Below are 27,882 nucleotides of genomic sequence, written 5' to 3' on the forward strand. Positions count from 1 at the left end.
ACTGCTAAAAATCTGACATAGTTACTGAGCAGTAGAATTTGCAATGACCTACTTTTATAAGTAGGTCAAATTATAAATAGAAAGAAAACCATGACTGATTATAATGTAGGCAAATCACTAATGATATTGCACTTGGATGTTAAATAAATACAACTCAGCCATGGCAAAGTTAGTAAAATTTGTCTACCCCAATATATACATACAATATATTCATTCTTAGAAATAAAGAAACCATTACATATTCGTTAATTTATTATTTCATTGGCCACAACATTGTACACTCAAGGAATGTAAAAAAAAAAAAAACTGCTTCAGGAGGATTTCTCAAAGGTTCTTTCTCTTTGATGGAGACAAACCCCTGTTACATGGTAGGAAATGGTCAAATTCAACAGCATAAATTATGACAAAGGAATCAGAATGAAAGAAAGTTTTTCTTTGCATTGCACAATGTTCAAAACATTTCAAATGAATATCAGATGAAATATATCATTTCTATTGATTATTTAATAAAGAATACATGTATTTTATTTAGATTTTTTTTTTCAGATATCCAAAATAATTTTCTAAATGAAACTTTGAAATATCTCCCTAAATCAGCTTGTAAGATAGAGCACTATATCGTACATCAACTTATCTACACTTGTTTTAAAATTGTAAATATTGCTTTTCCAGAAAAATATTTCTATAGCAAAAAATCAGCTGACCTTAACAAATCTTTAAAACAGTAGTTCACAATAACTAGGTTTGCAAGAAACAAGTTTAACTCACTATACATTTTAAGAGAACACACTATCTTGGGTTTTCAACATTCAATAAGTAAGTATAATAATTATGCTGAAGCAGCTACAATGAATGCCTTTGACAATAAATCACAATAAATAATTGTGACTGAGATTGTCAAAAAGTTTGCTCAAAAATATCACATGAAAGCAGTAATGAGATATTGGAATAAAATGATAGCATAAAAATAGTCAAATGAAATAGCTGAACATTTCTTGTGACAAGATTTGAACTATGTGCTGCATCTATTCCATGTCAGCTTGTACAGTAAAACTTGCCTTATCCGGATTTTGTGTAATCCAAAGTCTTGTCTAATGTGTTATAAACTTTAATGTTGTCTAATTCAGAATGTTACCCCCTTTGGAACCACGGGTCCAGATTAGTCAAGTTTAACTGTATATTAATCCCCATACGTACATCTATCACTAAATAAAAGCATCAATCTACCATCAGCATGAAAACCTTTTAAAATGCAAAACAGAGATGAACATAACAACAAACATTGCTGCTTTCTACTGCAGAGTATTTTGGTGCTTTATATAAATCTGTGTAGAAAAAATGAAGAAAAATCAATATTGCACATAAGACTCTACACAGACAATTATCATAATACAAAGTACAGTACATAAATTATCAGAAAATAATGCAATAACAAATTGTCATCTATATACAAATTGTATGTCTAATATACGAGTAACATAATGCAACAAAACAATAAAGTGAGAAAAAATGCTAACAATTGTAATATATTTTATATTGCTTTGGTTTTATTTAACCAATTCCTTTCTATGAATAAAAGACTGACATTTCTACAGAAATTTTCCTGTAATTGCAAATAATTACAAATTCATAATGATAATATTTGTACAGAATCCACATGACAGACTTTGGGCTAAAATCTAATAAATACAATGGACTAAGGTACTCTACAAATATAATACACACCCATCTTTGTTTAATCACTTTTAATAAATTAAATCTTTGAATTTCATTTAACTTTTTCATAGAGACCTTTAAGTTTACTTGCGAATGACGCATGTTTTTTTTTTGTTGTTCTTTTTCACAAAGTGATAGTAAACAATGGCAGCATAATTGAACAGAGATGCTTGTTCAGTGCAGGTTACACCAATCCTTCTCCACTCATTGACAGAAAACAGGAGATGGTCAGTTGCCAGGAGTGTTGGATAAGGTCTTCAAGTCCTCTAGGAATCCTTCAGGGGTCAGTAAGTGGGTGGATCCTGCAAAAATCAAAGGGGTGGGATATTATTAACAAAGAAGACAGGAAACATTTTCTTCCATGTTTAAATATTTACGGACATTGCTAAGGGTTAAAATGTCGGTGATGACGTCAAGGTACAAAGTACAGTGGGAATTCATGACCAGTTTTCAGGTCAGTGACAATGGTAAAATTGTCCAGTTAATATCCAAGATAAATATTTTACGTTCAGCTCCATGAACTTCAAAAGAGACAGTTGCAAAACGTTACTACATGTTTCATAATGCTGAAATGAGGAATTCCATTGAATGGTCAAGTTCTAGAAACTGAATTTGAATGGAGAGGGATTTTTTGAGCACCTCTGAACACTGGCTACTATGATCCTAGTTTTTTTTTAAATGAAAAATTACTACAGTCTACAGTGCACAAAATGATAAGCAATGAAAATAATTAATATATAAAGAAAACAAAATTTTTTTTTTTTTTTTTTTTTTTTTTTTTTTACAATCTCTTGATTTAGCTACATAGCTTTATTAAGCTATTCAGAATAGCTTAAATTAGCTATTTTACTACACTTTTTTCTTAAAGGTGTAATTTTCTCAGTATGTACAAAAAAAGCACACCTTGGTGCAGTGATGATTTACAACCTTGAACTCTTCTTAAAATAATGCATGTAAAAATCACTCATCAAATTACATCTCCTTGAGAGACTTTGTACTCAAAGTTCTACAAGTTTTGGGGCTATATAAAGCAATTGATACAGTTACTGTACTTCTGCAATGATAATATAAAGGAGGCCAATTATGGTCAACAAGATAATTGATTAGTAACAGTTCAGCACAATGAGAAGCAATCATATTTATCCATGCCTCAACGCACCCAGTGTAGTGGACAGTTACTCTAACAATGGAAATTCTCTTTTGCTTAAAATTATTCAAAAGATGCAATGTTAGAACTATCTTTGCTTTTGGTTGTTGTTTTGATAGCCCATAGTACATATATGAAGAGTCAAATACATGCAACTTTTTTTTTATTTCTAGCAAAAAACATTTTTGTGAGAAATTGTATATAAATAGCTAAATAAAGTTATTCTGAATAGCTAGATAAAGCTATATAGCTATTTAAAGCTATATAGCTAAATCAAGAGATTGTACTGGACCTGATAAAGTGGAATTGTTGCCTTAATATACAGGACTGACATGGCCTTCAACAGAGAGTTAAGTGTTTATCAATATAATCCTAAGAAACAAGCTTCAAATCAATAAATCTGAAGGCTACATGTCTCAAAACATGCCCCGTTTATCATCACATCACTGACCAGTCAGGACAACCCACATTTTAAACCCTCAAGGTCAAAATTTCTGGGTATAGTCTTCTCAGTTCTGGAATTTCATGCAAGAGTTTTTCAACTGTTGATACAAATCCTGTTAATCAACAGGAAATTAATTTTTGGGAGAAAGAGTTTTTTTTCATGCTAAGATTAAAAATCAAAGTAACACATTTGTGCAGATTGAAATTAATTACTGCATGTTTTGGTTCATTGGTACATTTAAAAATTTCATAGTTTGTAAAGTTCATTTTCTAAAATGGACTAAAAATAATTGGTATTTCTTCATACAATGGTAGCGTTTATAAAGTAAATAAAAGAACTTTCTTTAAACAGTATGCATAACTTGGAAAATTAATGGCTTAAACCGACATCCAGTACTTTTTAAGCCACTGTTAATTTCTTCAAACATGTCTACAAAATGATCTTTTTTTTAATACAACTTTAAATTAATGTCCATTACAATACATTGGATACAAAAATTACTGCAGAAATCAGCCTCTTTAGTTTTTAGGGTTCTTGTGAAGTTCAAATAATAATGCATTGACCACAGATAATCACTGCGTGTGATTTCTTAGTCCTTAGCATGATCTAAAAGGTGTCAACGTCATGAAGCCAATGAGTTTTATTGTGTTGGTTCTTTTACAAGTAATATACTTCCAAGGGGTAAAAATTAATGTTCGTTGTAGGAATAATCACGATTTCCACTGGTCAAACATCATCCTGTTCTCACATAAGACAGAGGAAAACTGATATTCTTTGTCAGCAATATTGGATTTACGAAGAAAAAAAAATCACATTTCATTTTTCGTGTGCAATTTCTCTTAATATTGCATTTTTTAAAGTCATTCAAGATAATTCCTTTCACAAGAAGGTTTTTTTTTACTGTAAAGAGGAATGGTTCAGTTTAAGTTGAAAAAATTTCAAGTTAGATATGATGATCTGTCAACTCAACATGATACAGTTCTATGGATCAAGTTACTGTTAAAATGATTAAAGTAATATATATCCCTCTCAAATTATCAAAAAATAATTATAGAGAAAATATTGGGATCAAGTATGTAACTTTTATCCATTAAACAAAGTATTTTTCAAGGAACTTTTCGATACGCAAAAATAAAATATCCTGCATACTGTATACTACATCAGGAGTTTTATAGAGGAGTGATATGGATTCATAAAACTACAGCGTAGTGATTCGCAGTATAAACAATTTCTTGATATTTTCCAAATCTGGTCCTTTAAACATAATCATTGGGGCAACCTCTAGAAAATACTTTTACTTCTACGCAATGAACTATGATAAAAATATACCATCCAGTGCATTGAGGTACGAGCAGATAAGACCAATGTACGAGTGACGTCAGTTTTTAGTGATAATTGAACACCTATAGGTGACTGCACTGTTGGGAAGGGTAGCCATTTATCTGCCAGGTCTTGTCATGAAAAAGGAAAAGATTATTGCCGCATTCTAGCAAAAAAATCATCAAAACATGACCCCAAACCCTAAAAATTTTATATGTACTTTTTATGGTAAACTATTACCTATAAGTAGAATTTTTAACCAAATGCATATTTTAGCAATTTTTCTTAAAAATTCACAATTCATTTCAGCAAAAAGTAAATTTTAGTGATTAGCAATGTCCATTAATGCACCAGAGAAAATGGTTGAAAACAGGGACTGAATTTTAAAAAAAATGGTGAAAGTAGGTGCAATATCAATCCCACTAATCATGTCTGATCTCTGAAGTGCAGAAAAGTGTTTATTTATCAGTCCTATCCCAACAGATAATGAGATGACACATTTTAATATGTCAGATGCTGATATCAATTGGAAGAGGGCAGTTAACTTTTTAATTAATACTATTTACACCTCATATTTGATTTTGAAAAGTGCTAAGACAATGGCATCAAATTTTTACAGCATGCATTTATTGTGTCTTTAGATGTCTTTTTTTCCACAAAATATCCATGCCAATGAAAAACATAGGTAATCAAAGATTACGAAGCTCACCTCGACGAATGTTATCAGTTTAAGTAATGCAAATCTCACATCATATTTTCTGAATATTTAGTATTCATCCCAACAACAATATTCTTGCAAGTTGTGTTTAACCCCTTACATGGCATATACACATTTCTAAGCCTGTAGCGTGTAAAATATTTATATGTATAGTGTAAACAAATATTCATAACTGTTTATACTGCATATATCAAGGTCTTTAAGTTCATTCGGATTGATCTGTTCCCAAAACTTAAACCAAGTCTCTTGTATATAAAATATAGGTCAGATCCAGCATCCGAAGCAAGTCTGATAGTGTCCATCCTTAGATGCATCATCCATGCAAGTTTGGTTAAGCTAGGGCTTATAGTTACTTTGGAATGAAAATGTAGGTCAGATCCAGCATCCGAAGCAAGTCTGGTAGTGTCCATCCCTAGATACATCATCCATGCAAGTTTAGTTTAGCTAGGGCTTAAAGATACTTGGGCATGTAAATAAAGGTCAGATCCAGCATCCGAAGCTAGTCCGGTAATGTCCATCCCTAGATGCATCATTCATGCAAGTTTGCTCCAAATAGGGCTTATAGTTCCAGTGGAATGAAAATGTAGGTCAGATCCAGCATCCGAAGCAAGTCTGGTAGTGTACATCCCTAGATGCATCATCCATGCAAGTTTGGTCCAAATAGGGCTTATAGTTCCAGTGGAATGGACCTGCTCCAAAAACTTTAACCTGGTCACTCATCTGGAAAATGTAGGTCAGATCCAGCATCCGAAGCAAGTTTGGTAGTGTACATCCACAGATGCATCATCCATGCATGTTTGGTTCGGGTAGGGCTTATCGTTCCTTGGGAATGGACCTGCTCCAAAAACTTTAACCTGCTCACTCATCTGGAAAATGTAGGTCAGATCCAGCATCCGAAGCAAGTCTGAAAGTGTACATCCCTAGATGCATCATCCATGCAAGTTTGGTTTGGGTAGGGCTTATCGTTTCTTGGGAATGGCCCTGCTACAAAAACTTTAACCTGGTCACTCATCTGGAAAATGTAGGTCAGATCCAGCATCTGAAGCAAGTCTGGTAGAGTACATCCGTAGATGCATCATCCATGCAAGTTTGGTCTGGGTAGGGCTTATAATTCCTTGGGAATGGACCTGCTCCAAAAACTTTAACCTGCTCCAAAAACTTTAACCTGGTCACTCATCTGGAAAATGTAGGTCAGATCCAGCATCCGAAGCAAGTCTGGTAGAGTACATCCCTAGATGCATCATCCATGCAAGTTTGGTCTGGGTAGGGCTTATAATTCCTTGGGAATGGACCTGCTCCAAAAACTTTAACCTGCTCCAAAAACTTTAACCTGGTCACTCATCTGGAAAATGTAGTTCAGATCCAGCATCCGAAGCAAGTCTTGTATTGTACATCCCTAGATGCATCAACCATGCAAGTTTGGTTCAGGTAGGGCTTATAGTTACTTGGGAATGGACTTGCTCCTAAAACTTTAACCTGGGACGCCGACACCGACGCCGACGCCAACGCCGGGGGTATAGCATAAGCTCATCTCGACTTCGTCGAGGTGAGCTAATAAAAAAAAATAATCTTTTAATAATGGTTTTGATAAAAAATATATTCAATGAAGATGCATTTGCCACTCTTAAGTTTTGTGGCTGAGTGACAATTTTTTTAATGAAAATCCATTTTATTTGTTACTTATTGCTACGGCTTAAAGCTTTACCACTCATGTTGCCATCCACACAAGTCTCGAAGAGGATTGGGAGTTTATTAAAATAATTTTTTTTTTTGGTCAAGTCTCACCAAAATATCCGTGAAATCAATAAGGCTTATATTTTCTACTTAGATTTCCTCTGTTTATGATAGACTTTTAGAATTTTTGCCCTTATTCTAAATATTCCAGTAAACAAATCAACAAAAACACACTCACAGACACACACAAACAGGTGAACAGTTAGATCAATATCAAGCAAGAGCGTTGATCAAGGAAAGAATGTATGACTTTCCTCTTCAACATTTACATTTACAGAAGGACTTTCAAATATGTGTGCACAAGAACTGCTCATCTTTCTTACCAAAATATTAGAATATGCCTTGTTTTTAAAGGGGATGTGGTTGCTTCAATTATAAACAAGAGGCCCATGGGCCACATTGCTCACCACAGCACACTGGCAAGGAAAAAGGACTAATCAGTTCAGTATTGGTAGGGTGGATTGGGGTGAATTTGGAATTTTTTACTAGTGAGAATGCATCATAATTATATCAAATCATGGAAAAAGACGACAAATATGTCCATAGGACATGAATATACCACACAGGGTTCACTAGAAATGAGGAAAGGATTCTTTAACTGTATTATTCACGATTGTATGAAATTAGATGAAGATACTCTGAATAGTTTCTTCAAGTGAAGTAAAGAACTCAAGGTCAAGAGAAAGGTTAAGGTTAAAAATGTTGATCTAGTTGAACAGTTCTCAACAGAATGTACCCAGCATGTATTCAAGGTCAAAAATGTTGATGAACTTGAATAGCTGAATGTTTGATGAAAATGTGGAATACTTAGTAGTAGTTTCTTTAAAACTGAGCTAAATGCAAAGTGTGACAAAGGACAGTTGGAAGGAGGGTAGCTAAGGCAGAAGGGGAAAACAAGATGGACATGACAAACGCCATATCACCCAAAAATATTCATGGCTGGGCATAAAAACATCGGTTTCTGCATATCACAACACCACAAAATACCATCATGAAAGTCAACTGGAAACTAGAACTGTCCAAACGGGACAAAATACCCCCCGCTGAATTTTTCAGAAGTAAATTTTTCCATAAGAAAGATATGTATCACACATGAATTATGAAATTTTTCTTCCAGTGACCTTATAGTTTCCCAAATGACCTTGGGTCAAGGTCATGACACACCCTTGGGTCATGGGCAATCTTTGTGTGAAATCAGAACATACCACGTTTGACCATAAGAAAGATATGGACCGTACACGAATTATGAAATTTTTCTTCCAGTGACCTTGAAGTTCCCCAAATGACCTTGGGTCAAGGTCATGACACACCCTTGGGTCATGGGCAATCTTTGTGTGAAATGAGAACCTACCAAGTTTATCCATAAGAAAGATATGGACCGGACACGAATTATGAAATTTTTCTTCCAGTGACCTTGAAGTTCCCCAAATGACCTTGGGTCAAGGTCATGACACACCCTTGGGTCATGGGCAATCTTTTTGTGAAATGAGAACCTACCAAGTTTATCCATAAGAAAGATATGGACCGGAAACGAATTATGAAATTTTTCTTTCAGTGACCTTGAAGTTCCCCAAATGACCTTGGGTCAAGGTCATGACACACCCTTGGGTCATGGGCAATCTCTGTGTGGAGTAGTAGATTCTATTGTCCCTCCGTAAGAAAGATATGGACCGGACACGATTGCACAGACAGACGGACAGCTGGACAGACGGACAAGGTGATTCCTATATACCCCCCTACACTTCGTTTGAGGGGGGTATAAAAAATTGAAGACTTTAAATCAAATTCATGTTTTATCAGCAGAAAACAGGTGTATTTAGAATGTAATAATCTACTGAATTCATTTCTAACAGAAATTAACAGGCATGTACAAGGTGAGAAAATTATAAATTGTTTACATTCCATTCAAAAAATGGATTAACAGTTCTGTACTATTCTGATATAATATATTTAACATTTTAAGCAGTGTTTTCCCTTTATTTCAAACAAAAGGGTTAGAGATCAGTTGTTACAGGCTAGGGGCTGAGGTTTATGAACAAAATCTCTGTGAATCTTACAACAAATTTTTATTTCAAAGCGGCATTTTTGTCAGTTGAAGCACAGGAGTCTGAAGTTTCTATCGTCAAAAAAAAAAAAAAAAAAAAAAAAAAAAAAAAAAAAAAAATCCGGAAAAAAATTTTCCTACCCTTAACTAAAAAAACCCCAGGATGGCAACGTGTTTTTGGGGGACCCACCTAAACAAATAGATCTGGGCTTGGTCGGAAAAATCTCGCAACTAATTCAGTATCCGGAGTGTTTGTGCTATTTATTCAAGTTGAGAAATCAAATCTGCTTGACGACTACGGGCTGTTCATGCCCTTTTTCCAGTTTGACAGCTCATCCTGGACTCCATGCCACTAAACCGGAAGTGAACTCCGAGGTGAATATATGACGTAATTGAAGAAAAGAACAAAAAAAAATGCCTGTAAAACTTCATGTACAATTTTATGTTACCAAACGTGATCAATAAAAAGATATATTTTTCAAACAAAATAATGCTTTATAAGGGCGCTTAGTCTAACTGTTTGGCTCTTTGTCGACATGGCTTTTCAGTGATTTAAATTTGGCGCTTGTAAAAACTGAATTATCTGTCCCTGGTACACATCGTCGTACAAGTAAGAAAAAGAATAAATAACTTTTTAAAGTTCTCTTAAATATATTTAAAATAACTGAATAAAATTACGTTGAACAATATTTATTTTATTTCATTTGAACAAGATTTTATAAACGTCAAATTATACACTGCGAGATTCTCTTCCGGTTTAGTGGCATGGAGTCCAGGATGAGCTGTCAAAGTGGAAAAAGGGCTAGGAACGGCCCGTAGTCGTCAAGCAGATTTAATTTTTCACATTAAATAAATAACAAAAACGCTCCGGAAACTGAATTAGTCGCGAGATTTTTCTGGCCAAGCCCAGATCTATTTGTTTAGGTGGGTCCCCCCAAAACACGTTGCCATCCTGGGGTTTTTTTAGTTAAGGGTAGGAAAATTTTTTTCCGGATTTTTTATTATTTTTTTTTTTTTTTGTTGACGATAAAAACTTCAGACTCCTGTGGTTGAAGTAGTCAATTTGGCCGGCAGCCGGTTCCTAGGGAAAACACTGCTAACTTGCCATTATGAAGTTTATATTACAAAATCTATATCTAAAATGGAAGAGGGTTACATAATGAAGCACATGAACAGAAAGATATACATGTAAAATTATGTATAATATAACACTCTAGTCACAACAACACACCACTACTCATTACTCACCAATTAAGATCTCCCAGTTCTTACACGCTTGTGTCACCTGGTATGCACACCTCATCTCTGAGTATGATACACCCCCAATGATGAAAATAATTAGCCGTGGTCCGCTTTTGTAGCCTGCCTGGCTTTTGTCTTTATGCCAGTGTCCATATCTAGCACTGAAATAGAAGTAACTCGTGACGCTAGAAAAGTTTGACAAAGGCAGATATTTACCATCTCTGCCAATTTTCAATACACAAAAAGAGATGTATACACCTTGGCACAATTTATCTATTAGCCACACCAAAAGAACTGCATTTCATTCTGTATATACATGACATTGTATTATATTAATAAATAATTAACATTCCTGTACATCATCTAATTTTAAACTTTCATGAAATATGCATGCTAAATACACATGATTGGGAAGGCTAAAATGGCCAATGGAACTATGGTGCAACTGTAGACATTTTTTATTGGCCATTTTGAAAACGAATGGGCCATCAATATAATCTGAAGGGCCATTTTAAGAAATAACAAAATGACAAACAAATATGAAATACAACAGAAATCACGTTTTTAATTAACCGAATCTAATTTCTAACATATGCAATACAGCAAATTAAGGGAAACTTGCATATAATTTAATTTACCCGTATTTTGTATTAAATTAAGTCAAAATTTGGAAAGAGCACCACCTATCCTACAAATGAATGAAGTAATGTATCTAATCTCAGTGCTTCAGTGTTTAACCAGAAGCAGTTTTTATGGTTTTCAACCAATGAGATTTGTTGTTTTAAAATTGACTGCATTTAAAATGAAAGTAAAACAAGTAAGAAAGTCGTTCACAAAATATTTCCAAATAGCATTGAAAAATGTTGAATGCGCACCTTGGCGCCACTATTGATTGATTTAATGTGCCATTTTTCACTTCAATGCCACTATTGCGCGTGGTGCAAGCCCTTCCTAATCACTGAATACACGGTGAGAACTATCTGACACCTGCGGCATCTGTTTCATAGGAAAACCAGAGCCTTGTTTTCATTAACACTTTTACATTGTGCAATCTGACACCCTGTCTATCTAACATCCTGTCTATTTCGACACAAAATGTGTGTCTCTGTGCCTGTTGGATTAGACAGATATTACTGTATACCATGTACTGTATATAATTTAAAGCTTTAATCTTTTTTCTCAAACTGAGAAATGACATACTTCTTTATGTTGTTGATGTCAATAGATAAAAACAAGGTCAATCTCTCCGAACTAGCCTAATTAAAAATAAAATCCCTCTCACTGTTTTGCAAACAATTTTTTTTTTTCATCATTTAAAAGTTGAAAAATTAATTTTATCAATAAGTGAAAATAATTACGGTACCCAAGTGTTAACTTATTTAAGAAAAGAAAAGTTCATTTTTTTCTGATTTCAACATTCAAGCTGAAAAAAAATTTAATTAGGATATGTAGGTAGGCATTATTCTTTTTTGGGACTTCTTTAATAAAACAAAAACATCTAAGTAACACAAGAATATTAAAGAAATAAATTAGTGTTTTCAGGAGGGGTGACAATTTGTAACAGGTTAACTAATTACTCAGTCGGAATGATGGCAATCAGTTAGAAAATCTGTGATCAGTCAGGCCAAAAAATAAAAATATGTCTATACCTTACTTTAAAATCTGATTTACAATTTAAAAAAAAAAATTCTCAATTTCAGCTGATTTAGAAGAAATAATTTAAATTAATGCTCTTCAGACGATAGATTGTATCGCTGCATTTCATTTCCGGAAATATGCATAGCATTTCCGACATTTTTAAATTTCATTTCCGACATTTTTTGTTTTCATTTCTGACATAATTTATTTTTCATTTCCGGAATTTACCTGTGCGGCAATTCAATGTTTTCTAAGTAAAAGAAAATGGAATTTTAAAAGTATTTATACCAAAATATAAAAAAACCCATCTATACATATATGCATACATGTAGCACTAAGTCTGGGTAAAAGAGTTCAATGAGCATAAAACTTTTTCACCACCTTTAATGTGCACTAAATTAAATGTCAGTGACAGCACCATACTTATGTCCAAGTCACTGATAGATTAACAAAATTGGATTTCAATGATTTATTGATGATTTATTCCTTTAAATTTTTCATAAGTAAAGTTGTCAAATCTGTTACTATAGGTACTACATATGTATTTCAAAAATGTCGGAAATGAAAGCAAAGAAATGTCGGAAATGAAAACTAAAAAATGTCGGAAATGAAAAGTTGATAATTACCAAAAATTCCGGAAATGAAATGCAGCCGATTGCATGTTGTTTTATGTCCCATTCGAGAAAAGGTGTGAGGGTAATTGTTCAGTTTTTAATATGTAAATTCCTGTTGAAAAATTAAGTTGCTACACAATCCGCCCAGTATGTCTTTATGATATTAATCAGATCAAATGAGTTTTGTAAACTGATACCATTGTGTATCCTACAACACTTATCCTTTGTAGTTATTGTACAATTTTTTTTTAAACATTGTAAATTACTATTGAATTATAATTCAGACTGTGTATCTATTCAGAGTTTAGAGTGAAAAAACAGAATGACCTTGGCACATTTGGTCTAGAAAAAATTGTCAATGTCATATATGTTTTGGGATTTTCATGGTTTTTCCTTTTGAAATTGAAATACATTTGTCAACTGTTACAGATCAAGCATAAATGGAATACAACAAATGCCTTTTTTTAAATTGATTTTTTTAATTATTCATTGATGTGTATATGGATAGATTTACTTGAAAAAGAATGTCAGGAAAATGTGTATGTAGATATATCTAGTTGCTTCATCAGCCGGAACATCTTGCGGTTAATCAATTAGCAATCCCTACCTTATAGCATGACAGTGAACAAAGTTTAAAGTTGGAATTTTCATAATTCAATCAATCATAAAAAAAATTTGATCTTCATAAAAAAAGCATTTAAAAAATTACAATTGAGTAAGTGCTATAAATTTGGGTCCATTAAGAAAGCAAACAGAGGCAATACAAGTTTAATTTTTAGTGAGGATTTAATTTTTGCATTCTTAGCAAGGGTGCTGAGGTTCCTAACATCAGATATGGTTAAAAATTCATTGTGTTTTATGTGAACTAGCTTCTTTAGAGATCATTTTAAAATTGATAAATTACATCCTGCTAAATATAAAATACCCAGGTACATGTACCAATTCTTAGGGGAAAATGCTTTGTGTCTAGCTAAAATTTCCACTGATGCGGGATTTTGTTTCAATGCCTGATATATATTGTTTACCTGATTGGTGGCCCTCTGTATCCCCCCGCAGATCTTGGGGCCCCGCCTGACAAGAAGGGAAATTGTCTGGAGTCCAGCTTATCGTCTACAGCCTCCTGGGAATACAAAATAATTTTTCTCCTTTTAGTATAATTGGATATTTTAGAAAATGCATAGCATTAATCTAAAGGGTGCTTGTCCCATTGCATAGCGAATCAGTTTCTTAACACAAGTTTTTTATGTTGAATACATCTGTCTTAAAGAAGGGACTACATGTAATAGAAAATTCAACATTTAGTGTTCACCAAGTGACTTTTGAAAAAAAAAAACTTTATTAGAAAAACTGTCAGTTAAGTTTGTTTCAGATTATCAAAATACATGAATCATCCTCTTGTTTGATGTCAATAAAGCCTATTTTGGATTTACTGAATTTAATTTCCATTCAATATAACCAAAATTCAAAAAATTGGAAATGCCTATGTGGCAATGTTTTTAAACCCTGGTCTGAAGGCCATAAAACTTAGATGAGCTAACTTCTAAGGAATTTATCATGGGAAAGTGAGACTGAGATCAAAAGTGAGCTTGTTTAAGTCTTATGACCCCAGAGCCTGATCCCAATCTGGATTCAGTGATGACCTACCTCCATGATGTCCTTGACATAGGGAGTCCAGCGGGACATTTGGTATGTGTTCTCCGCAATCTTGGTTTTCCTGTTAAATGGTTGGTAGGGCTGGGACTTCTTCCTTCCTCCCTGTCAAATTACAAGTCTTACTGTGATTTTAATTTATCAAAACAATTTGAAAAAAAGAGAATATTAAATTAACTTCAAAATCTTCATTAAAAATTAAAATTTCACAAATTTCCAGACTTCTTTCTTGTGAGACAATGCACTAATCTTAACACACAGAAGCATCCTATGGTTTCACAATGGTCACCAGGCCTAACATAACTCATGCTGTAAGGATTTCTACACCAAATAAACCCATCAAAAATACTAAACAGGCAAGACAAATGCTTCCCTATGAGTCTTATTAAAAGCATGGATAGTGCATTATTTCAACAAAACTAGGCAGCCCTTCAATAGTAAGATATCCACAGCCAAAAATTGGGAGAATTTTTGAAGATTTCAGTCACCAGAAAAGTAACATCCAATCAAACACATGTATTTGAAATTAAAGATCCTGCATCCATTCAAATTTGGGAAATAAAGATCAAGGTTTTTTTCCAAAGTGAAAGAAATCTGTAAAAAAAAAAAACAAACAAACAAATCCAAAGCTAAAAAATTTTTTGAGAATGATTAAGATCCAAGGGAAGAAATCTGCATTCTGCGTATCTACTTCCATGCAACAATTGGTGAACTGAAAATAAATGATCTCTCATTGCAGTGTCTAAACACGTATATGATCTTGTGAAGTGAGCAATAATTTAATTGCTATGTTAGTATATTACTCACCTGCTTTCAAATAATAGACAAAGTATAAAAAGAGGCCGATGGGCCTTGACTGTCACCCGAACCTCTATAACATAAGTTTTTCATGTTGGTTGCCTAAAATATTCACGTTTTTGCTCTATCTGAAGTTTTGATAAAAAGAATACAATTCAATTAAAAATAGTTGTCATGTTTTTTTAACCTAGTCCTCAGAGCTCTGAAGTGAATGATGTTAACCAGACGAAACTTTTAATAAAGAATGAGAACCATGTCTACGCAGGCATTGTAACATAGAAGAGGCCTTGCAGTTCAAACTGAGAATGACTAAATAAGTTGTCCTACACTGGCATCTCGTGATGGCTTGTATGAGTAAAATTATCTTGTAAGGGATGAAAAACTACAATCAATCTAGGAATTTTGATCTTGTTAAAATGAGCTCAAGAGAAGTTCATGATCACAGCTTTTCATAATGGTAATTTTCTTTTTTTAAAGTTCAATCTTTCTCTGATCCCGAATTATAGCAAGCTGAATATTTTAATACTTAGTCATTTTCTTCCAAAGAACAAAGACATTGAATCATTGCATTGGTAGACCCTTTCATCAGCAGACAACATGTGATGACATTGTCACAAATAACATTTTTTTTTTCTCCTTCACCAAAAGATGCTATAAATTAATTTGAATGGTTCAATTGTTCGGAGAAGAAACTGAAATTGTCGATATAAGACTTATGGACACTACACAATACTGTAGATTCCTAATCATACATGGGGAATTATTTTCCCTGTAATTTCGCTAGAAACATCACTCGCAAAATATCACTTGCTTTTATTTTTATGGTGTTAAAATCCATGTAAATTCGCGAAAATATTATTCTTGCGATTTGACGTTAAAGAGGTATTTTGCAATAATAAGTACTCGCAAAAAATAAGGAATCTACAGTAACAGATGTGAATGATGAAAAAAATATGTCATCTTCAAAACTCAGTGACAAAAATTAAAACACAAAACATTCTTGCAGTCTACCAGATATGTTACTTTTCTTGCATTCTACCCATAACATTACCTTGTACAACAGTAACCATAGACTGTGGCATAGCAATAAGAAGCCCTATATGCATGAAAACACTATGTTCCCAGTGTATGCGATATATATGTATAATCAACTAGAATAAATCTATTTCACCTCGTTGCATTATTAATGTATTAGGGTTTGATATTTTGTTATTTAATTTGTTAAATAAACTGCATCATGAATCCTTATTCCATTGCATTTTTGCCAATGTTGTCAACTTCAACTAAAGTTGAATACTGGATTAAACTTCAAAAAACAGCAATATTATTCTAAAGGGAGATCAGAGTTCTAGATTTCAAAGAATTTTTAAGAAGATAGATCATCAAAGGTTTGCATGCAAAGGAGTTACTTTGCAATGTTTGCCCCCCAAAAAGGAGAAGAAATTCATGTTGAAATAAACAGCAAATGGCTTATAAAATCCTTTTAAAAGACCTAAAAGAAACAGGACTTTGATGCAGTTAATTTGTGGACCCAGTGTTAGTAACAGGGAAGTTTGGGATCACACGGCAGACGGAATGATTCTCTTCACATACCGGTACCAGGGCCTTTTTCAACTTATTTTTTATGTCTTTCTTTTCTGTTTCAACTATCTATAAAAAGGTGGATAAAAAACATAAATGGCTGACAAAAATTACTGTGATTCACTATTTGAAGGTAGACAGAAATATGTGTAGTAATTCTAATATTAATAACAAATTTAGTTTTAAAGGTCACTAAACAATTAAAATTCAATTCTACAAGACATAATAATTAAAAGTTCTGACAGTACAGGGAATAGTGAAAAAAATATCTGTGTTGTTTAACAAAATCTAGTCTACTGTGATGAAAAAACAGAGGAACATCGGGAATTTTTCACTGCTATCAATCAAAAAAATTCTACCATTAGAACCCCATTCACCGAGCAACAGCCAATTAAAAAAAAAAGAAAGAAAAAAGACGAAAAAGTCCTTTCTGTGCACACATTTCAGTTCCATAACTTGAGATGACGATATTTGATTTCCCCAAAATAAAATACTTTAACCCATGGTATTTATGCTAATTCTAAGAAAAAGTCAACTTTTTTTAAAACGAAAATTTAATAATTTTTTATGAAAACAAGATTATCTAAGATAATTATACATCATGGCAGCAATACAGATCAATGCGGCAACAGAAATTTGAAAAAGGGCGACAACTGAGCTGTGAGCAGAGTCTAGACACATTGAATCCTGCTCTCACCTGAAAAGTCCCATAATCCTCGATTAATCCCACACTAAACGTTTTGTTACCTTGTGGCTGAGGCATGCAAATGTTCATGAGATCTTAATATGAATTAAATCTCAGGTACAAAAAAAAATGTGAACCTTCCGTCATGATAAGTGCTTAACTTTAACAAATCCTTGGATATTCTTTTTGCACCTTTTTTTTTCAAACAACACATCAATGATTGGTAGAATGAATGCTTAAGAACTTAATAAAAGAATAATTTTCAAAAGGTTTAAAAATTGGGAAGAGAAGACTTTATATACAAAATATGTGAAAAGTGCAAGAATTTTAAAATGAAACTTAACACAGAAAATTAACAAATTTGAGTCATGAAATTGTACAGAGTGTGCTAAATGTGTACCACCCAATAAAAAACCCACCTTCATTTCAAGACACCTACATCTACACTACAGTAGTAAGACATTTCCTCAGGCTACTTACATCCTGAATGATGGGGACACCCAGGTTCTGCATGTTATTTATGATACACTTCACATCCATAGGAATCTGGGCATGTTGCACTAGCTTAGCCAGGTTTTCCTCTGTTATTCCTGTAAAAATTATTCTAATATATTAAATTACTGCTTGGTTATTGAGCCAAAGCTAACAGAAACATTAATCATCTTCTTTTACACAATATCCTTATATTAACAATTATGATTTTAAAAGATGTTGAAAAAAATATAAGATTAATTATGAACGTTTCGAACCTGATGGGATAAAATGTTGAAAAAAATATAAAGAATATGTCGTTGGGATTATGACATCATGATATTGGCTATTCAAGATATCAGAGCTCAAAATACAGAAGTTCAACTGAATTTTTAAATATCAGATGGAAAAGAATAAAATCTTATCACATATACCGTAATTTTTGGGTTATAGGTCGATGAGGTATATAGGTCGAAAGGCTCATTTTCAGCCTTAATTTTTGAAAAATCCTAAGATAGGACGAATTACTATATAGGATGAGGCTTTGTTTCCCGTTTTCTAAAGATTCTTACGCAGATACAATATTAAACCCCTAGAATTACCGGGGTTATGACATAAATGTATAAAATTAAACAGGTATTTTAATTACAGAATTTAAATAAAGTTTTTTTTTTAAAGTAGTTAAAACTTTTTTGACTTATTTTTTTCCAATCATGCCTCCGTAGTTTCACACCGTTGTTAAATCAAAGGCATAAATAACACGTAAATACATTATTATTTTACAGCTATAATATTCGGGAAATACCCGAGACCAAAGAATAGTAATTCCGATTTCAGAACAACTTGGACACAATTCCTGTTAACTTTATTCAGACATTATTTACCGGTGGACGACAATTACTTTGATGTCCGCCATTTTTATTTTTCTTCTCCAGGGATTCGCTAAAACACGCAATGACCATTGAATGTATGTATCAAGCAACAGTAAAGAACTGAAATCATATCAACACTCTAATAAGTTTAATTTATAAATTTAATTGAGAGTACATTCACAATTTGACTGTCAACATGAATTTCATGGCTTTGTTTGTTCAATGATGTGTAACACTAATACCCTATAACGGCACGTGGGTTTGTTTAAATACTGAACACAGGTGTTACACCTTTGTGTACACAGTGAATCCCTTTATCTTTCAGACAATTAAAATAGAAGCCAATCTTTGTATGCCGGTAATTCAATGTAAATTATATTTCTGTCATCCGTATTTATTGCTAATTCTTTGCTTAAGACAATAAAAAATATTTAATATACTATTTCAATATATCGCTACTAATAAATGGTAAAAACATTACAGTTGTGATCTTGAAAATTTTTCCGTATTTAAAATTTTGATACGGTTGCGGTTTTACTTTTAGTAAACGGTAGCGACTTCCTTACTTCACAAGATGGATACCGCATGATGTTAATGGATAATACGTTGAGGAATTATTTAATAGATGAAGCAATGTTGTTTTCCTTTGTCATCAACGGATAATTAATGGAATTTATTTTGTAAGAAAGCTATAGAATAAATATGGGCATTACTTTTTCTGCATAAAATAATGAAAAAATATGAAAGTGGCACAGATTTGCTTTGAAATTGATGTAAATTTTATTGATTTTGTCGTAAACTTGAGCCTTAGAAAGGTCGAATTCGTATACTGGGCGACCCCAGCGGTTCTGAGAAAAAAAGTATCGACCTATTATCCGAAAATTACGGTAAATGCAATACAATATATATAATATGCATTGGTGTTTGTGTAACATCTAACTACACCTAAACTTAGCTTGTCCAGAAGGATCGTACCTCCTTTGTGGATGACGTAGAGCAGAATGATGCGGACTTTGTCGTAAGCCATAATGTTCTGGTCTAGAAGAATTGGTACAATGTTTCTCATGTGATCCTTGATCTTCTCCCCCTCAGGATCTGTTCCCATGGCCAGGTCCTAAAATAATAAACATCAGCTCATTACAACTATCTGACTAATGGTTTCAGGATGTAGTAAATTAAAATATTCATAAGTAATTTTCAGCCTGCGAAATACGATTTCATTAAGATTTTTGATGTTACAAAACACTTTTCAATTCATCACATGTTTACTGTTACAATAAAGAAATAAGCTTGTTTTTTATGATACTGTGTAATCTACAGCTTAGTAACAATGATAACCTGGTATGAAAATCTTTACTGGTTGACCAACATGTAACATGGGTAAAAAAATACTGCCTGTCCTAATCAGCTCATACAATTTGAGTTCAGAGTATAAACATATCCCCTCACCTGTTCCACTTTACACAGTCGATCTACGTGTTTCTGGTATTTGTTCATGCAGTCCTCTGCCAGGTGGAGGTGTGTGGAGTATTTACTGAGTTCCTTCTGATACTGAGGCATCTTCTTCAACATCTGCGACAGATCTCGAATGTTAGCCTTCTCCCCGTCATTCATCCGTTTGTCTTGTGCGAATTGTTTTAATTGCTTTGTGACTTGCCTTTTTAAAGAAAAAAGGAAAATATGTATCAATTTATTGAAAACATCAGATTTTAATATACTGAGGACAAGAAGTGAATAAATTGTAGAAAACATGTATCAATTTATTCAAAACATCAGATTTCAATATATATATATACTGAGGACAAGAAGTGGATGAATTCTATGTCTGACTTACTGTGATACAATTGCGATGTGCTGATGTCTCAGACCGACCCATAACTCGTCATTTTCATCAAGGAGAGCCTCTTTCTCGTGAATTTCACCACTTGTATTATCATACCTATAGAGAACATAACGTATAAAACTATTAGAGTTTACATGTATAATCATACACAGACATAGATAAATAGTAAACTCTTACAAAGGGTGACAACTCTTGCTGAGAAATCATTTTCCTTAATATGTCTTGTTTATTCTCAACTTCTCTCGTGGCACTTCATGTTGACTAATTGTAAACTAAAGAAGGTGATTAATAGCACTGAACATTTATAAGAATTGGATATGTTCAAAAAAACTTACTTATAAACATCGTTAATAATTGGTAAAAGATCATAAGCCATGGCCTGAAATGTCAGTTCATGAAGTAGAGGGGAGATTGGATCAAATCCTCGGTCTATAATTAGAAGCTGAGATCGGTCCTTTTGTGGTCCCTGTTAAATTAAAATTCAGGATATGAATTTATGCAGTTAAACCTCAAAACATTTGAAATGAAAATATATTTTAAGAATACAATGGAAAAAAATATGTATGAACCAACATTTCTTAAGTAAAAATTAAACAGAGTTTGAACAATTATGAAAGTAAAAATATTGTAAATATGGAAATTCAAGTAAAGCTATTTCTACAAAACTTGAATATCTCCAAAAGTATCAATGCTTCCATGTATTATTTTAATTAATTTAAACAATGCATTATTTTAGTATTGCAGAAAGAACCCTCAGGTGTGTGGTTATTTCACCTAATTGATGCATTTCATAACAAACCATTATATCCATATAAAGAGCAACTTATATGTCTGAATTACATGTAAATTCTACAATATATTCCTCCAAACAGCCCTACCTCTCCCATGGTGTGATCGTCAGCTCTGTAGGCATCCAGCTTCTGCTGTACCATCTGAGCAAACTCTGCATTCCTGTCAAAGTCACTGTAAAGGAATGTAATGGCATGATGAGAACTGGAGATTTACAATATCCTCTAAGTCATGAACTGAACAAGGTTGAATGTTTGTAAGCTGGAGATGATGCTTGCTTATTCATTGTCCAAATAATTTCGATTGTTCAGCTTTTCATTTAGCTAACACATGTAAAAATAATGACAACAAAGCTAAAAATTTGAACGATAACTTATTTATTTTACTCAAACCTTTTTTTCCCCCTTTTCCTTTTATTCAAGTTCTATAAAAATTTGAAGGAATATTTTTTTTTTTTGCAGAAAAGCAGCAACAGTCATGAAGAGCTACTTTCATTTTGAATACAACATTGCTCTATCAATTTGCTAAGTGAAGTCAATGTGATTGCTCATTTACATGTTAGCTTCATACCCTTAAAAAATAAACCTGAAACAAAAATTAAAACTGAACACAATTTTTGACAAACCCACCTTCTATATCTGACACTGGGGTACTCTCCGAGTGTGGCACACAGCGTAGCTATCTGTTCAGCACAGCGTTCTAGGTTCATGGTCCTCCCGGACTGTCTGAGAGGATTATAATAATACTGGAATGTCTCCGCAGAATCCAGGTGATAGACCTACAAGTCACAATGGTGGAAGAGTGGATCCAAGGAATTTACAGACTGAACACAGAGGACAAGATGAAATGATTACAGTACAAACCATGCCTTATGTCAACAGACAAATTCTAAGAACTATTCTAATTATAACTTCTTTAAACTAGAGACAAAACTCTACCCATATTTGATAAAAATGAACTTTAGACGAATCTAAATGTATATTCAAATTTGGAAATGTATATGTAACGTTCCATAACTATAGTTTTATCTTTTAATACATGTATGCTGCTATTTGTTGACTGAATAATCATGAATTAATATTCCGAATGATTTTCTCTACCACCGTCTATTGGTTCAATCAATAGAAAAGGAAAAACTACAAACTTTAGTTCTAATTTCATGAAGTAAGAAGACAAATAAATTTAGAATAGGTACTGAGTACCGTAATTTACGGAATATAGGTTGATACTTCTTTTTCTCAGAACCGCTGGGGTCGACCAATACAGAATTCGACCTATTTAAGGCTCAAGTTTATGAAAAATGCCCCCTGATCTGTAAAATTTACCTCAATTTCAAAGCAAATTTGTGCCATGCCACTTTCGTAACTTTTTTGATTATTTTTCGGAAAAAAATCAATGCCCCAGTAAACAATAAAATATTTATTCTATAGCTTTCTTACAAAATAAATTCCATTAATTATCCGTTGATGACAAAGGAAAACAACATTGCTTCATCTATTAAATAATTCCTCAACGTATTATCCATTAACATCATGCGGTATCCATCTTGTGAAGTTAGGAAGTCGCGATCGTGTACTAAAAGTAAAACCGCAACTGTATCAAAATTTAAAATAAGGAAATTTTTCACGATCACAACTGTAGTGTTTTTATCATTTATTAGTAGTGATAAATTGAAATAGTATATTAAACATTTTTTATTGTTTTATGTTTATTTAAATATAAAATGAGTGAAATAATTTGTTGCCATTCAATTCCTACATTTAATTACCCCCCCCCAAAAAAAACGCTATTCATTACCGTTTTTTTAAAAATTTAATTAATTATAATACCGGTCAAACAAACTTATCTTGAATATACCGATACAAAGATTGGTTTCTAACAGAATTTTAATTGTCTGACAGATAAAGGGATTTACACTGTGTTAACACCTGTGTTAGTTTAAATGCCTGCGGGGCATGATTCAGAAACCCACCAGTGATTGGGAAGGGCTTGCACCATGCGCCATAGTCGCAATGAAGTGAAAAATAGCACATTAAATCAATCAATCATGGCGCCAAGCGCGCATTCAATTTTTAGTGATGTTATTTGGAAATATTTTGCATACGACTTTCTTTCTTGTTTTACTTTCGTTTTAAATGCAGTCAATTTGAAACAACAAATCTCATTGGTTGAAACCTGTCAAAAAGTACTTCTGGTTAAACGCACTTACATGAGGTACAATACTTCATTCATTTGTATGGTAGGGCTGTTCCCTTTCCAAAACTGTTGTAATTTTAACACAAAATACGGGTCAGTTATATTCTAAGCAAATGCCTTTAAATTTGCTGCATTTCATGCGTTAAAAGTTGGATTCGGTTAATTAAAAACGTGTTTTCTCTCGTATTTCATATTTGTCACTTTGTTATTTATTAAAATGGTTCTTCAGATTATACTGATGGCCCATTTATTTTCGAAATGGCCCATCAAAAATGTTGACAGTTGCACCATAGTCTCATTTACCATATTGGCCTTCCCAATCACTGACCCACGTTCCGTTATAGGGTATTAGTGTTACATATCATTGAACAATCAAAGCCGTGAAATTCATGTTGACAGTCAAATTGTGAATGTACTCTCAATTAAATTTATAAATTAAACTTATGGAGTGTTAATATGATTTCAATTCTTTACTGTTGCTTGATATATACATTCAATGGTCATTTGCGTGTTTTAGCAAATCCCTGGAGAAGAAAAATAAAAATGGCGGACATCGAAGAACTAGTAATTGTCGTCCACCGGTAAATAATGTCTGAATAAAAATTATTAGCAATGTGTCTAAGTTGTTCTGAAATCGGAATTACTATTCTTTGGTATCGGGTATTTCCCGAATTATAGCTGTAATATAATAACGTATTTACGTGTTATTTCTGCCTCTGATTTAACAACAGTGTGAAACTACGGAGGCATTGAACAGGCAAGTTGGAGAAAAATAAGTAACACAATTTAAAGAAGTTTTAACTACATTTTTTTAAAAACTTTATTTAAATGCTGTACTCATTAAAATACCTGTTTATTTTCTTGATACGTTCATGTCACGGAATAACCCCGGTAATTTTAGGGGTTTATCTGTTCCGATACGTTGTATCTGCGTAAGAATCTTTAGAAAACGGGAAACAAACCCTTGTCCTATATAGTAAGTTCGTCCTATCTTAGGATTTTTCAAAAATTAAGGCTGAAAATGAGCCTTCCGACCTATATACCCCATCGACCTATAATCCCGAAATTACGGTATATGCTTACCTGTGATTCATATGGGAGAAAAGCTATGTTAATTTCCTTAAGAGTTTTTATGTATTTAGCAGCTGTTGACTTGCACAATTCATTGAAAAGAACATCTGGACAGGCTAGAAACAAAATGTAATTTTTAAAAAATTTAGATAACTTTTATTTCATATTAAGTCAAAAGAATAAACCGACACATAATCCTTTTTCCAAAAAAGTCTAGAATTCTTTCATCAGTTAATCTTTTTGGATTAATGACTGTTTCCTCTAACTCACCTTCTGTAAAGTAAACATGTGCTGACCTATACTGGGTGTTGGTGGGGTGGCTAAAATCTTGCTTCAGTAAATTAACCGACTAAAAGAGGAGAAGAAAAGTTTGTGCATGCTATTGATTCCTTTAACATCCCTCAATATGCATTTAACTGTAAAATACATCAGGTTGCAGGACAATAGTTCTACACACAGTAAGAACTATCATTGAATGTATAAATTTTAACCCTCTCTATGAAGTAAGTTGAGAGACAGTTTTTTGGATTGTTGAAAAGATTTTTTTTTCTCACTGACACAGTCTGTATAAATATTCTCAAAAAATGAATTTGATGTATAGAACTTCATTTCCTTACCTTATCTGTTGGTGTTATCAAATAAACAGCATCCAGCTTAGGCAGTCTTTCTCTTCTCTTATTTATATCTTCAACCACTGCATATTTAAAAAAAATAATTTATTGCAAGTTCATAGAGTATTTTACCTTAATATGTCAAACACACGGACATGTATTTGGTCAATTTGGATACAATTTTTTTTATTAAACTGTTTTAATAAGAATGCTTAAGAGTTTTAATCAACCTTAGCTGCAATAGAGAGCAATAGCTATTCATTTCTTGAATTTTATAAAATGCTCCAAACCTCACATTCAAGAGATACACTTAAAATAATTTGAGTTCCTGAATGAGTTCTATTAAAGCATAAATGATAAAACTATTTAAAAGAATTAATATTAAAGTCCACCTCTCCTTTTCACGCAATATTGCATTTTAAAAAAATAAAGACAAAGAACACTTTTAATCTCCATTAGATTAAGAAAAAATAAACTTGAAAAACAATTTCATGTTATTCCCTAACATAATAATAAAATTTAAAAAAAAAGTCTTAACACAAATACATGATAGCCTTGTGTCCTCGTGCATCTTGCAGCATGCTGAAATGTCTATATATCATCCTCATAATCAGCTGAAGGGTTTCATAAATTATTTTAATTAATTGCCATCACTTTCCATTCTACAACCATGACTCTAATGTTACAAGTACGATCGACTTACTAAGGCGCGGTAAACAAATTGGACAACTGGCATCAATATCGTACTAAAATTGGATTAAAATCTCTAAGATTAAGAAATTCAATCTTTATAGTCTTGTTGTATTCGTGTTTATTTTGTAATTATTTTACAATTGTTTGCATTAAATACGGTCCCAAAATGTGATTCATGTCATTTTCTTAAATCCGCAACAACCATTTTTTCTGTAAAAATTAAACAAATATATGTTAGTAATCAATTGATTTAATTTTATATTGTGTGGAATTGTTGCTATTTTCTATTGGGGCATCCACTGACACGTGCGGTCGCGTAAACCTGTACTTGAACAAGCCCGACGCCATAAAAAATAAACTTGCATGTTATTCCCTCTGACATAATCTCGTGCATCTTGCAGCATGCTGATATCATCCTCATACTCAGCTGATCTACAATCATCACTTTCCATTCTCCGTTCTTTTTCACCGCTTGGACAACATCTGACATAATCTCTGAAACATAAAGATTAACAAGTAAATACTTCGGTATTTCCTAAATATATTGTTTTCTGACAAATATTTTAATCCTGATATTGTGTGCAAAAAACAGATGTAAAAAAATTGGCTCTGCTTTATGCAATGTCTCCTCATTTATTATCTTAAACAATATACTAATGTTAAAAAACAGATGAAATTGGAACTGATTAGATTAATGTCTATGTTACATTTTTTAATCACACCTTCTGTTAAAATTTCATGAAATGTTTAAAGTTATTCCATTATAGACGACTTTCACATTTACAAAAGTTATTCCCCTTTGCGTTCAATCCAAGGTGGAGGCAGATTAATGTCTATGTTACACTTAATTACACCTTCTGTTAAAATTTCATAAAATGTATATCAGATATTCTGTTATTGTAAAGTAAATGTAAACAACAGTCTACTGAATATAACAGTTGCAAAATCCACAAGAATTATTCAATTTACAAACATTGATAATTTTATTTAGTAACTTATAGAATTTTTTATACTGGCATAAATCTAAGTAAATAAATTTTGCAAGTGTAAGTGGGAGGGGAAGTTGGATAGAGGAAACTCGAACTTATAGGAGATCCTTGCAATTATTTTTCACTCGCTCGATTTTATCTGGTATTTGTATTATTTATTTATCCGTCTGTTTATTGTATTTGAATTTCAAACCATCATACTATCGCCTTTACAAATTATGCGTAATAAGAGTAAAAAATTTGGCAATATCGATCGCAGGAAGGCTTATAAATATTAAGTTGACATTTCCGAAAAACTGCATTAGTTTGCAACACATGGGTGCACCCCTTTTCACATAAACTATTAGAAATAAAGCACTACTCTTAAATATTAAGCTTCCAACCGCACTTTATCTAAATCTTTCTTTTAAAGAACATTAAATACGGTGAAAACATCAGCCTACTTTCGTGAACTGCCTGTTTGAGCGACATCTTGAATCTTTTTAGCTACTCCGCAGCAAATAGATTTTGAAATATTATTTTTTTAAGTTTTTATTTTAATTGAATTACAATTTGGTTTTTCACCTTTTTTTAGCTGTTTACTGAAAATTATTATACAAATAGACATATGGTTTAAATGTTCAAACTTGTTAAAAAATAAGTTGTACGAAAGCCAATTCGACGTAACCTATACACTGCCAGAAAGGGGGAGGGGGATAATCACTATAAATATACATGTTATAGCATAGTTATCGTGGTCGTAGTGACCGGGGAGGGCACGGGGGATGCCTCCAATAATTTTGCCAATATACATAGATTAATATAGAAATAACACAAAGCAGCCTCTACCATATATAGATCTACAGGTGCCCCTCCATAATAACGTCTGCTGCATTTTTATGTTATAATCATTACTTTTTGCCTGTCAATGAATTTTTGATAGTTGTTAATGCCCCCAACTAAAGAATAAGTTTTACTCCAACCCAACCCCAACTGAATTACTTCTTTGAAACATTTACATATTTAATGATAACAT

The 27,882-nt window shown here is 32.7% G+C and overlaps 1 protein-coding gene across 2 annotated transcripts; it reads right to left on the bottom strand.

Annotated features, from left to right (window-relative positions):
* Positions 1–234: 234 nt before the first annotated feature.
* LOC134245991 (syntaxin-binding protein 1-like) lies at positions 235–27,345 on the bottom strand. 2 transcript variants are annotated; one of them, XM_062728223.1, is made up of 17 exons: positions 27,311–27,345; positions 26,242–26,373; positions 25,192–25,268; positions 24,845–24,923; positions 24,587–24,690; positions 21,937–22,085; positions 21,397–21,481; positions 20,854–20,984; positions 20,510–20,614; positions 20,125–20,332; positions 19,651–19,789; positions 17,813–17,922; positions 16,660–16,716; positions 14,263–14,373; positions 13,644–13,738; positions 10,373–10,527; positions 235–2,018 (listed from the first exon to the last, which is right to left on the bottom strand). In XM_062728223.1, the coding sequence occupies exons 1-17, from the start codon at positions 27,336–27,338 to the stop codon at positions 1,945–1,947; spliced, it is 1,839 nt and encodes a 612-aa protein (XP_062584207.1). In that variant the 5' UTR covers positions 27,339–27,345; the 3' UTR covers positions 235–1,944. The 2 variants fall into 2 exon arrangements, with proteins under 2 accessions (XP_062584207.1, XP_062584208.1); XM_062728224.1 differs by lacking the exon at positions 16,660–16,716.
* Between the last annotated feature and the right edge of the window lie 537 nt (positions 27,346–27,882).

Source organism: Saccostrea cucullata, unplaced genomic scaffold (assembly GCF_032062105.1).
Source record: "Saccostrea cucullata isolate Sc308-1 unplaced genomic scaffold, CSIRO_AGI_Scuc_v1 ctg342, whole genome shotgun sequence".
Classification (NCBI taxonomy): Eukaryota; Metazoa; Mollusca; class Bivalvia; order Ostreida; family Ostreidae; genus Saccostrea; species Saccostrea cuccullata.

Coding starts and splice junctions, on each gene's coding strand:
- LOC134245991 (XM_062728223.1), bottom strand. CDS start 27,338: ATGTCGCTCAAACAGGCAGTTCACGAAA. Junction 21,482..21,936: donor CCCAGTGTCAGATATAGAAG/GTGGGTTTGTCA, acceptor ATTCCTTTACAG/TGACTTTGACAGGAATGCAG. Junction 20,985..21,396: donor ACGATCACACCATGGGAGAG/GTAGGGCTGTTT, acceptor TTAATTTAACAG/GGACCACAAAAGGACCGATC.